Below are 12507 nucleotides of genomic sequence, written 5' to 3' on the forward strand. Positions count from 1 at the left end.
ATTAACTACCCTGCTTCCCCGCTGAATGAGGTCATATCTGGAAATGTCCTATTTAATGTGTGTGTGTGTGTGTGTGTGTGTGTGTGTGTGCGTGGCACACAGTCACCACAGTCACCACGGTTACAGGTCACCACGGTTACAGGAGATGCCCTGCGGCACCCTGGGGGCCCAACTGTCACCCTTGCTCAGTGCGGTAATTAGGGCCCACACACACGCATGCAAATGTACACATACACACACACACAGATAGATGCATATATCTAGAGAACTTAGAAGTGCAGACACACTTAAAGATGGAGAGATTCTGGCACAAAGTCGGTCCTGAAAGGCACGCACGGAAACATTTCCTCGCACACATTCCTTTTTTGACGTTTTTTTTTAAGCTCGTCATCACAAAATATCACTGCCCCTGACACGTATATAGCTGCATTCTCCATCCGCCCACTCGCGCGCCGTTTGTTTCCCCCACCCTGACTGACAGCTGTGGCTCTCTGCCCGAGCCTCTGCACTTCCACATGTCAAAGTCCCCGCCGTCTGACCCGTTTCCTGCCGTCACCGCAGCTCTGCTAACCTTAGTCACCATGCTTCGCCGAGCACCTAAGCCGCGCGGCTGCCTGAGAACGGTTTCAGGGAAGGTCTAGACGCCGCGCGCGCTCTCTCTCGCTCACATACAAACACACACGCACGCACACATAATGCCTGACACATCCAGAGACTAGCATGTGAATCAGCGCCTCAGACAAGTAGACAGCGACTGACTTGATACTTTGACATTGACGCGCAGAACTAAACCAGGACACATGTAATGGCCCTCCTGCCCACACACACATACACACACACACACACATGTGCATATACACTTTTTTCACGTGTGCATCATGAGGTGAGTCTGACTAAATCCTGTGAGACAGTGTCTTGGTGCGGCGCGGCTCTGTCGTCTGGGGCGGCGCCGGCGTGTCGAGCGCCTCTCTGCTTTTTCGCCCGAACCGAGAGCGACAGCTTGGCTGTCGGACACGCTGCTCGTCTTTTAGCTTTCAGGGGGTTATTTTGTGCAAGGCAGGTGGTCTTTGGTTAAACCGTGTAGAAAGACGGGACACACGGATGGAAAGGCAGGGGGAGAAGCGCACGGAGGGGGAATGTTGCTGGGTGGAATCGGGAGGAAGACTCCCCGAGTGTGTCCTGGAATCGGACGACGTGGAGGTTGCTATGGTTACCGGTGGAAGAGGAGAGGAGCAGGGGAGGGGAGGGGAGGGGAGGGGAGGGGAGGGGAGGGGAGGGGGGTTTGCAGAGCTCAGAAAGCTGTACTCTGCCGTGAGCCGTGCTTGCAAGAGAGAGGCCGTAATGTGTTTGTGTGTTAAAACACATTAAATATTGTGACCGAACCCCTTTTTTCCTCTGGTAAAGCAGTTCAGTGACCTTAAAGAGAATTTCCTGCAGATAGAATGTAAATGTGATTCACAATCACAGGCAAAAGAGGTTTTAAAAAGGCTGAAATAACATGCTTCACATATCAAGTGTGCGTACTACCATACTACTTAGTATATGCCAGAAAAAGAGTGAGTGAAGTATGACAAAAGTACCAGGATGTTCTTACTGCACCAGGTCGCATTCTGCAGCATGCGAGCCAGCCATGCTTTTCTGGCTGTTCCGACCCACAATCCTCAGCGCTGCAGATATATGAGCAAGAGGGTCAAAGATCAAGTGTGACGAAGCGGTATGATAATAACTGAAGGCGTACCGCATGCAGCAGTGCGCACTTTGCAAGGGCGGCTCAAGCATGGACTCAAAGTTAATATAAAAAGCATGCAGTAAGTATTCATACTCGGTTCATTCCCACCTGGCATGAAGATGGCAGGTTCAGAAGGGGGGGGGGGGGGGGGGGGGGGGGCACACAAACACATGGAATACATACAGTATTCATGGTACACACAGTATAATGTGCATTGTATGTTAACAATGACACTTGTCGTGCTCAGTCAGAATGGGAGAAAGCCGGGAGAGAATGACATCCTCCAGCCAAACATATTAATAATGTAACACATTTCATTTCATTTATTCTTTTTTTCCAGTGGGGAAAAAGAACATTATTTTACCTGTGGCTCATTTGACAGGCTGCAAGAGAGCTGACAGAAACGCAGAGGAGTGCGTGTGTGTGTGTGTGTGTGTGTGTGTGTGTGTGTGCGTGTGTGTGGGAGAAAGAGAACAAGAGAGACGGATCTGTCATATTCTTCACAAGCGTGGTGTGTTGGTGGCGTGCGCTACGCTATACCCCGGGGTAGACGTATATATATGGACTCACACACACACACACACACAACACATACCCGTCTCTTCCTCCCTTTTCTTTTACCGCCATCCATCACAAACCCCTGCATCACTCCTCAATTACTTACTACATCCCTGTTCGTCTGCATCCTTCCATCGTTTCCAGCACTCCATTTGTCCATCTCCGGATAGCACTACTGTACGTGTGTGTGTGTGTGTGTATAACCACATCAGGGAGCTAATAAAGCAGAAATGAGGGCAGTAGCAGAGGAATCTCATATGTGGTGTGTGTGTGTGTGTGTGTGTGTGTGTGTGTGCGAGAGAGAGAGAGGGAGAATGTGTACGCCCAGCCTAACAGCTTTTTATCCTGTAGCTAGATACAGTAACTCTGCTCTTTCTGCTGTCAAATGGGTTTTCCTGAACTCCCTCAGGATACTTGGAGCCCAGTGAAATCATCTCTCCCCTCTTCCTTTTGTTATTTACAGAATTTGAATTTATGTTTTTACCAACTGGTTGACTTTTCCCAGTTTGGGGATTTTAATAGAATTGAATAAAACTTATCTTCTTTTATTTAATTCAATTTAAAATTAATGTAGGGCTTTACAATCTGTACACATACGACATCCTCTGTCCCAGGACCCTCACATTTGTCCATGGGAAATATTTGTAACGATACTTATACATATGTGAATAACACTTTGTATATGACATCAAATCCGTTATATTTATGTTTCAAACAATTTCTGCTGAACTTATTCTGGGTTCATGTGTTAATCAATGTCAACAGCAGGAAAAAAAAAGATGTTTTTCCGGTCCGTCTTCTGCAAGTTACCCCACAGTGTTAGTATTAGTCCGAACGGCACGTTCCGACTCTAACGGCGAGAGACTTCTTAATCACAACGAAAACACGGACAGCTCCGTGGTAGAGACCTGTCAATCACAAGGTAGCCCCGCCCTAAAGCATACCCTGCTTTATGGTCTGTTTGACTCTAAATGGACCATCATTTACTAAATGAACATCATGCTGTATTGGAGGTAATAAATAAAGAGAGAAGTAGAGTCATTTTCTCATAGACTTCCATACAATCTGACTTCTCTTTGAAACCAGAGGAGTCGCCCCCTGCTGGTCATTAGTGAGAATGCAAGTTTTCAGACACCTCCATACCAGCTTCACTCGGCAGAAGGGGAGGTTGACACCCGGCAATTACAGTTCAGTGCGTCCAACAAAGATGCATATTAATGCTTGATAATACAATGTTGAACGACATCACACATAATGAGTATATGTATTGCATAGTATGCGATATCGGACGCAGCATGGGTGTTCTACAATGTTTGTACATGTGTGGAATGTTGGGACGCTTTTAGAATTTGCCAGCTTTTGTGTGTGGTAAGCATGCTCACAGTGCTGCGGATGACTCAGACGGCGTCGCGGAGCGGCCCGACTGCATTCGGATGTGGGTTCCGGAGGGCCGCGCCAAGGCTTTGTGCTTCACTCACTCTCAGACACCTCTTTTAACTCACGAGGATTAGCTCCCAGCTCTCACTCGCTCTGTAATTATATAGTTCTCCAACACATCTGCACTCGAGCACAAGCACACACACACACACACACACACACACAAACAGGCAAGTATTTATTCCGTCGTACATCTGCCAGCAGACACATGCGTGTGCTAGCACACATGCGCGCACACACACACTCCGTCAGCCTCATCAAACCATCAGTCGGTCGGTCGTGTTTATACGGGGAGATGGAGACCGAGACGGAGTGAAGGGAGGTCTGCCAAACAAAGTGGGGGGAAAAAAACATCAGAGACGATGACAGCGGCGGCACCCGCTGCAGCGTCGCTGCGTTCCCTCTCCCCGCCTGCCACGGCATCGGCTTTTGTTAGCGAGTGGGTTTTGTTTGTGTGTCGGGTGCGCGTGTTGCACGTCGCGGGGAAGAAAGCCAGCAGGCGTAGGCGGTATCCAGGCCACTGCCTTGTTTTGCTGTGGTCATGCTAATTAAAAAAAATTAAAAAAAGAAGCATTTCTGCCAACACCAAGAAAAACCACACAGGGAAAAAATAAAGAGCTATTTGGGTTTAAAAGAATGCGGGGAGGGGGGGGGGGGAATAAGTGGTTCATGTGTCTACGTTGGACGTGGGTCAGAGCGCAGAGAGGAGGTGAATTTGGGAGATTTTCTTTTGCGATGTCTTTCTGTGTTGTTGGGCTGGAATGAGAGTGAGAAAGAGACGGAGGTACCGGGGACATAAGGGAGTCTTTTTGGGATCTGACTCAGACTGCTGGCTCAGACGGAGCAGTGACGTCAGCACAGGCTTTGCTGAGGATGGAGGGATCGACGGAGGAACAGAGGGAGGCTGGAGATGACGCCCCGAGGGGAGGCAGGAACGATATTAAAAGTGTGGGGGGTGGGGGAGAGAGAGAGGATGGACACGGAGGGAGAGGGAAGCAAGCAATAAGAGGCCCGCCGCATATATCTGGGTGTGACTTCGAGAAAAAGAACTGCAGCTAAGTGGGTTTAAGGCAGATAAACACACAGTCGGAATGAGAGACAAAGATGGAGGAACGGAGAGGAATAATTCCTCGGCGGGTTCGGATGAAGACAAAGGCCGAGGGAGAAATTGGTTTATTATCTTGGCTTAGAAGAGTGCGGGGTGACGGAAGAGAGAAAAAGGTGGCGCGGACAGAAATAGACGGAGGAAGAGGGAGCGATAGTGGAGGGAGATTATGTCGAATCTTTGCACTATACCCTCTATTTTAAATAGCAGTCAATAAACTTCGGTGCTGCATGACTTAGCCGTGAAAGTCCCAGAGAACAGAGACTTTTTGTTTTTTGGCTGGAGCATACAGTAGAAACAAACGCAAACACACACAATTACCCACAGCTTGTGCAAAAAAACGAAAGTTTCCTCAACAACACATCTGTTTCTCTGCCCGACACCGCCTGGTCCCTGCTTCTCTTAAACGTGTTGCATTTCACATATTTATGCGTTCTGTCGGCTTCGTGCAACGACCTCGCTGCCCGGTCCGCTAGCATCCTTTTGTGTCCGTTGGCTTTTTTAAATTTTTTCCTCCCTTCTTCTTTAGGGATGAGACTTTATTTTTATTTTTTTATTAAAGTTTAGGACAACCTAAACTTTTGTCCTAAAAGTTTAGTGTGTGGAAATATTCAATCCTATTATATTATATATATATATATATATATAAACAATATTCAAGTGTTTTTATTGGGGGGGGGGATGTTTTGAGAGAAACATGTCGCTCTAATCGCTTGTCGGGGCGTGATGACATCATAACTACAGGAGGGGGGCGGGGGTTTGCGCTACATGTGAGGTCATTAAATAGGAGTTTTTTTTGCGCTCTGATTCACCATCGTGGGCCAGCCAGTCGCGTCCGACGGTCATGTGTTGCGAGCAAAGTTGCATGTCAGTTTGTCTGTCCCTTCAACCCCCCCCCCCCCCCATTCCACAACTTGCACTGATGACAGGTGACCGATGATGAAGGCACCGGGGCAAGAAATTAAAAAGCACAGAGGCGAGAAAAAAGAAGGGGAGGGAGGAGGAAAGAATAGGAGACTGGCGGGTGTTGTTATTAGAATATGACAGGCAGTGCGACACATTGGAGTTTTAAACCTTTTAAACTTCCATAACCCCTCTCACTTTGACCACAGACGCCCCCGATACACACCAATACGCATGTGTGTGTGGTTTACATTGGCTCTCTGTGTTTTTAAGTGAATATTGAACTGAAAATTAAGTTAGCTCTCATGCATATTCCATTATGCAAAATGGAACGACGCTGTAAGAAAAGAGACTTGAGGGGTTTCGGTTCACTCATTAAAAAATATATATATATCTCAATGGGAGAATTTTTTTTTAAAATGTAAATGTCGTCTGTTTGACAGGTGCGCCGGGAAAGTGGGACAGACGGGAGAGTTGTACTAATTGAAAGAAAATACTCGTCGGCCTTCTTGAAATAGGGCCTTTTGGTCCCGCACGTGACGCAGTTCTTCACTCGCGTTGTTTCAATGAATTATTTAAAGCCAGGACGGGTCACTGAGACAAAGTGGCACTTCGGCGCGCGGTAGCATTTTTCATGTCATTACGTGCATCTGTCGCGATAATTTATGGACTCCAGCCGTCCGCCGACAAATCATCTTTCCCTGTGAGGACCGCGCCTGCAGCATGTTTAATTACTATCACATAAATGTCACGTGTGCATTTTTTATAGCCGCACGTCTACTGTACATGCGTGACAACACGATCCCCCACAGGCGTGTAGTGAATGTACAAGGTGTGCTGCCAACCCGCATTAGTAAGAGTGAGGAATACTTACTTTTTGTGTGTCAGAGGAGAGGGCCCCCCCCTTGATAATTAAAATTAATTATCTGGAGTCTGGAGCAAAATACTGTTAAAGCCATAGGTTATTGTTCTCACTGCTGTGCGCACACACACACACACACACACACACACACACACACACACACACACACACACACACACACACACACACACACACACACAACAGAGGTGTCCTCGCACAGCCGGCTCTTCAGTCGCCTTTGTGGACCACCTTGTGCTCGAGCGAACTCAAGGATTCCATTAATGTAATGTCCACTCCAGGCACCAGTAAGGACGCATTGTGTGCTCTTTTGTCAACCTAAAGGGCCCTTAAACACGGGTGACTCTCGAACGTCAGGGTGAGTGGAGTGAACCGTATGAGGAGATAAAAAACATCTCGGTGTATATAACATGTCTGTGTTCTGTTTTATCGAGTGCTTTGGCCTTCAAAAAGTCTCATCTGCCAGCATCTGTGTCGGAGCATTTACTGTAACGTGCATCTGAATGTGTTCAGCTAACACATGTGCGTCTCTTCCCGTTGCAGATGCAACAACCGTACGCAGTGTGCGGTGGTGGCCGGGCCCGATGTCTTCCCCGACCCCTGCCCTGGCACATACAAGTACCTGGAGGTCCAATATGAGTGTGTCCCATACAGTAAGTACCTTTTTTTTATTTTTTCAAAAAGTATTTTGACCTCTTATCTCTGTAATGGCACTAGCACTAGTCACATGTTTGAGTCAGGCTGGGCTCATCCAGCATCCAGCGCCGCAATTTGTCCCACAAATGTCTTGCGTAAGTTACCCATGTAATCTTGAACGAGGACGTACAAAGGGCCGCTAAATCACACAGCTGGCGGGCTGAAGGGGAGGTGAATGGGTCTAGCAAACGGAGACCACTGTTCGTTCCTCAAATGATGGTCCATTTAGAGTCAAATAGGCCATAAAGCAGAGTATGCTTTAGGGCGGGGCTACCTTGTGATTGACAGGTCGCTACCACGGAGCTGTCCGTGTTTTCGTCTTAGAACTTTAACCCCTTCACAGTGTGTTTTCAATTCATGAAAGTTATTTGTAAAAATGTAATTTGCACATTCGGTTGAACTGGCTCTAGGATCTCGTGTTACTTCTGGTTGCAAAAAATATATATATATATTTTATATATTTTTTATATATATTTTCACCAAGATGGCAAAGGTCAAAAACAAAGATGCCGAGGGAAATGAATGAAAATGGGGACCGTAGTACACACCGAGGAATGACGTCACCGTGACTTGGTGTCCCCTTCTTGAATACAGTCCATGTTGCAGTGACAACATTCATCCTGGTTGTCAACGCAGATGTCTTTGAAATAATCTCATTTTTAAGATCTCAGTACATATTTGCTGTTCTCTAAAGTCAAATTCTGAAAAGCCTGCAGTTGTTTTAAACCGATTCATCAAAAGTCACAGTCCCTTTATATGGGAAACTATGAAACTATGATGACACCGTTTCACTGGGAAACTCCAAGGGAGGAAGGACGGGAGAGACGGATGGTCTCCGACGACGGCAGATGGTGATTTGACCTTTGACCGCACGATAACAGACTGGGAGGTCGTATTCACTGGAGTGAAACGTTCATGGGACATAGTCGCTAAATATAACAACAACTGGGAAACTTTCAAGTTGTTGTTGTTTTTTTTTTTAAACCAGCAGAGTTTTCCCCAAAATCTAGGTTACAGCTCATTGCATAATAAATGCATTAGGATTCAGGGTGGAGACTGAGTGAATTAAAGACGTCTATTTGCCCTTGATGTTTCTTTAACACTGCATTTCCTGCTTGGCGGGTTTGTCCAAAGGCAAAGCGAAAAAAGCTGCTTCTGTGTCTGTTTTTACAAAAAAAGCTAAATCTCAAGTGTTTCACTTTGTTCACACAGTAGTTATATTTGATTTTTTTGCCACATGTTGTGCTTTCTGCCAAAATTATAAAATAATTATAGAGGACGTATTACTCAAAAAGTAAAAAAGTTCCAGGCACTGAATGCAGTAAAAACATAGACCTACTGCACCTTGAGTGGCAGATTCCAAGTTTAACCTTCAGATGAAAATAGATGATAATTAGTTTTAGTATATATAATGTTGCACTGAATACTTCATACTACTCCACATTACACTGTACAAGCTCGCAGAAACGTAGCACAAGAGTCTGAGTGGGTGCTGTGGAACAAAGACATGTGTCTATTTTTGTACACGTGAAGCGCTGCACGTCTTATTGGCGTCTCTGCAGTGGAAGTCGTAAAAGACAGGAGGACATGCAGAATTGAGATAAAATAGTTAGGATTCATCCAAAGTCAATTTAGTGCCGTCTATAAATCTTACTTTTCTGCCAAAGTGGATTGAGCCTCGGTTGTTTCGAAGAAATTTGAAGCTAAATCTTGTTACGAGTCAACTGTCTTGTTTCAAGTTAGCGTCTTTTAAAACAAAGCAAAGTAAATTAGCTTCTCTTTAAGCAGAATTAGTTTTACGTGCACTGGGGAAAGTTTATTTTCTTCCTACAATAACAAATTAATGGATTGAACAGATGTATTATTTTTCTTTACTTTCTGAGCTGCAGAAATCCCAGAAACTTGATTTTGTTTTGTCTGGCCGTACAGCCCTGGCACCACGGCGCATGCAGACGGCCAAGGTGATCTCCCACACTGAAGCATTCAATTATGTCCGGCTAAACGGCCCTTGCCTGGCGTCTAGAATGACCAGCAGATTAAATAATAGGACTATCAGAGCCCTCTCTGGAGCAGATGGAAACACAACCTGATACCTGCTTAATGCCCCCTCCGAGTGCGCGCGCGCACGCACTCGCGCGCCACACACAGCGCGAGCATCGAGGGTGTGTGTAGGTGTGTGTTTTCTGTTCCGTTTGAGAGAAAAAAAATACAAGGGCTGCGTGTTTCGTAGGTGAATCGCTGGAAGGAGCGAGAGCTCAGGAACAACTCGGCGCAAAAGGAAGATGAGTCGCATGCTGATCTGATAAACAACGGGGCCGTCAGGGTAACGTCCCCCCCCCAGCAACAATAGACAGCGTCTGAAACCACAGTCATTAGAGAGCTCAGCTAACAGAGGCAGGGACATGGGAGGAAAAGAGAGAGATGGAGAGAGATGGAGCATTGGAGAGAGAGGGACGGAGGGAGAGAGAGAGAGAGAGAGAGAGAGAGAGAGAGCCTTTGACAGTACATTAGCAGTTTCCGTGTACTGACTAAGTGTTGGGGCTGGATCAGGTAGCACTGTGACGCTACACTACCTGCTCCTGTGGGTGTGTTTAGCCATGTGAAATGTTGCTCAGCGTTGTAAAGAAAAATATGATGTCGTTGTTAGGCCCATTGTAGGTACAACAGTGTTTTTTTATTATAATCTCTTTCTCCTATTTCCCACTTTAGTCTCAGAGAAAGTGTTTTTCTCGTAAATCAACGACTTTAATCTAATCTTGCATATTTGTTAGTTTATTTAGTAAATTTGCCACTTTAACCTCAGAGATTTTTTTCTTATAAATTTATGAATTTCTAATTTTGCAAATGTGTAGGTTGTTTTGTCGTAAATTAATGACTTTATAACCTCGCAAATGTGTGTTTTCTTTTCTCGTTGATTTGCAGCTTTAACCTCAGAGAATATCCAAGTTTATTTCTCCCGAAATTGTGACTTCATAATCTCGCAAATTGAGAGTTTTGTTCTCCAAATATCACCCCCCCCCCTCACCCGGCTCCGTAGTAATCCATTTTTTTTTTTACCTACAATTGCGCTCAAACACCATTGTACAAACTAGATTTTGGTAACCTGTCTTAGAAGCGTCACGATTCTCTCTTGAACGATTATGACTCGATGCAGAAAACTCAAACTCAATTCTCAACGTTATGATCGCCTGTAACAATTCTGTGACACCGGGCTGTCCGTTCCTTACCGCTGCCAGTGAACGCAACAGACGTAATACACGTAATACACTTGAGTTTTGGTGAGGGTGCCTGAGCTTGAGCAGCCGAATATGGATAGGATCCGACGGGCACCCCTTGGCTTTAAAGCTAACGTATGGAAGCACTTCGCTTCTTCTTCTTCCGCCAAACTCTGAAAGGACGAAGCAAATCACAAAAGTAGACTGCAACTTCTTTTTGCCAACAATATGCGCCCCTATACTCAGTCATTGAGAATCAGAGCTTTTGCGCTATGTTGCACACTTTGGAACCGAGATACAACATTCATCTCAACGTTTTTACGGACACAGAGTCTTTCAATCAGAGGGTTGGCGGTTCAAACCCCGGCTCCGGCGCTTGCATGTCGATGTGTCCTTGAGCGAGACACTTGACCCCAAAATTGCTCCCGTAGCTGTGCCTACGGTATGATAGCATCTGAATTGTAAGTCGCTTTGGATAAAAGCGTCAGCTAAATGACTGTAATGTAATAACAGTGATACAACCAAACCAAAGCTAAAGTCACGGAATCACTGAGGGAAGTGGGGAGGATGGTAGTTATACGCTATGCGTGGCATCCGTTGCCACAGAATCATGTGTCACCGTAACTGCGCACATGTATAGTTTTGGTGTTGTATGTTGCAGAGAGCGTTATTTTTGTATTTATTAGTGAATAAGGGCAGCTTTTCATGTTAAATGACTCAGAATATGCTGAATGTGTTTTTACTACATGGATGCTGCTACAGGTCGGCAGGCTCGGTTCTCTTTGCAATGCCTGTAAGTGTAACCCATCTCTTCTATTTGTTACTTATATTGAATTAATACAAGATAATAGAAGTAAATTCATTACAAATATGCTGTGTTTTAAAAAAAAGCGTATCGTCGCAGTGAGAAAAAATCATGTATCGAAAAATGTTGACGCATCAAGAAGAATGGATAATGGTTTTATAGTGACATCGTAGCCCTCTGCATCGAAAAGGTTTCCCACCCCTAGTGTTTGGACACCATGAATCCAGACTTAAAATTAGTTTAGTCTGAGAATACCTCAAGCTTTACACGGCAAGGCCCTGCACAGAGCCCTCATAGCGCATCCTTAAAATATTTATGAAATCAATTTTCCTTGAAGTGGCGTAATAGTGTCCTTAGTGAACCTTAGAACAAGATACTCTGGCTCGCTGACATTCAGACCGGAGATCCAGCCCGTGTACGATCAAGGCGTGCTTGGCGCAGCAAATCAATGCTGTCAGCTGCTTTGTTGTGAAAGATACATTTTGCAAGACATTAAGCGGTGATACATCTCCAAAATGTTGCCATAAATCAAGAGGGATCAATAATAGGAGGCTCGTTTTCTGAAATATACGAGCGTGTACTCAAACCGACGCGTTCCTAAAACACTCAACAACAAATCATCGTATTTACATCTGGAGGCAGGGTTGGCTTTAGTGTACTCAAATGGCTGTAACGTCAAGGGGGGACGTCCGTAACTTAAGTAGGTTCCCCACCCCGAGCGATCACCTCTGAGGCCGGGTGGTTGCTAATTAGACAACGACTACACGGACACGAAAACGAGCCGAAAGAGACACCACCTCGTGCTGCAGATGTACTTTTCCCCTCAGCACTGATGTTTCCCACTACATGGATATTGTAAACAAATCTCAAAGTGGGTTGTAAAACAGCTAATTAAATTATGCGCGGCTCAGTTTTACTGGGAAATTGTGCCCCCCCCCTCCCCTCCTTTTTTTCCTTTTTTTTCCCTTGAAGATTTTTTTTGGCTCGCTCTACCTCCACAGCTCTTCATCTCTCCTCCCTTTTGCACTGCAGGTTTTTTTGGCTCTTTTCCAAAGCTAAAATAAAGCGCTCTCTCTCTCTCTCTCTCTCTCCCTTTTCACTCTCTGGCTCTCCTCGCGGTGAGTGTGTGGCGGTCGTGTGCCAAAACTAGCCCGGCTAGCTTTGGCAGTAATTAGCCAC

The 12507-nt window shown here is 45.6% G+C and overlaps 1 protein-coding gene across 1 annotated transcript in view; it reads left to right on the forward strand.

The window, feature by feature from the left end:
• The window catches only part of LOC306696217 (adhesion G protein-coupled receptor L3-like), a 112360-nt gene that overhangs the window by 42144 nt on the left and 57709 nt on the right, over positions 1 to 12507 (forward strand). Inside the window, 1 exon segment of the mRNA XM_079159772.1 lies at positions 7156 to 7269. Coding sequence (XP_079015898.1) covers positions 7156 to 7269 — 114 coding nt within the window.

This window comes from Pholis gunnellus (assembly GCF_910591455.1).
Source record: "Pholis gunnellus genome assembly, chromosome: 5".
Classification (NCBI taxonomy): Eukaryota; Metazoa; Chordata; class Actinopteri; order Perciformes; family Pholidae; genus Pholis; species Pholis gunnellus.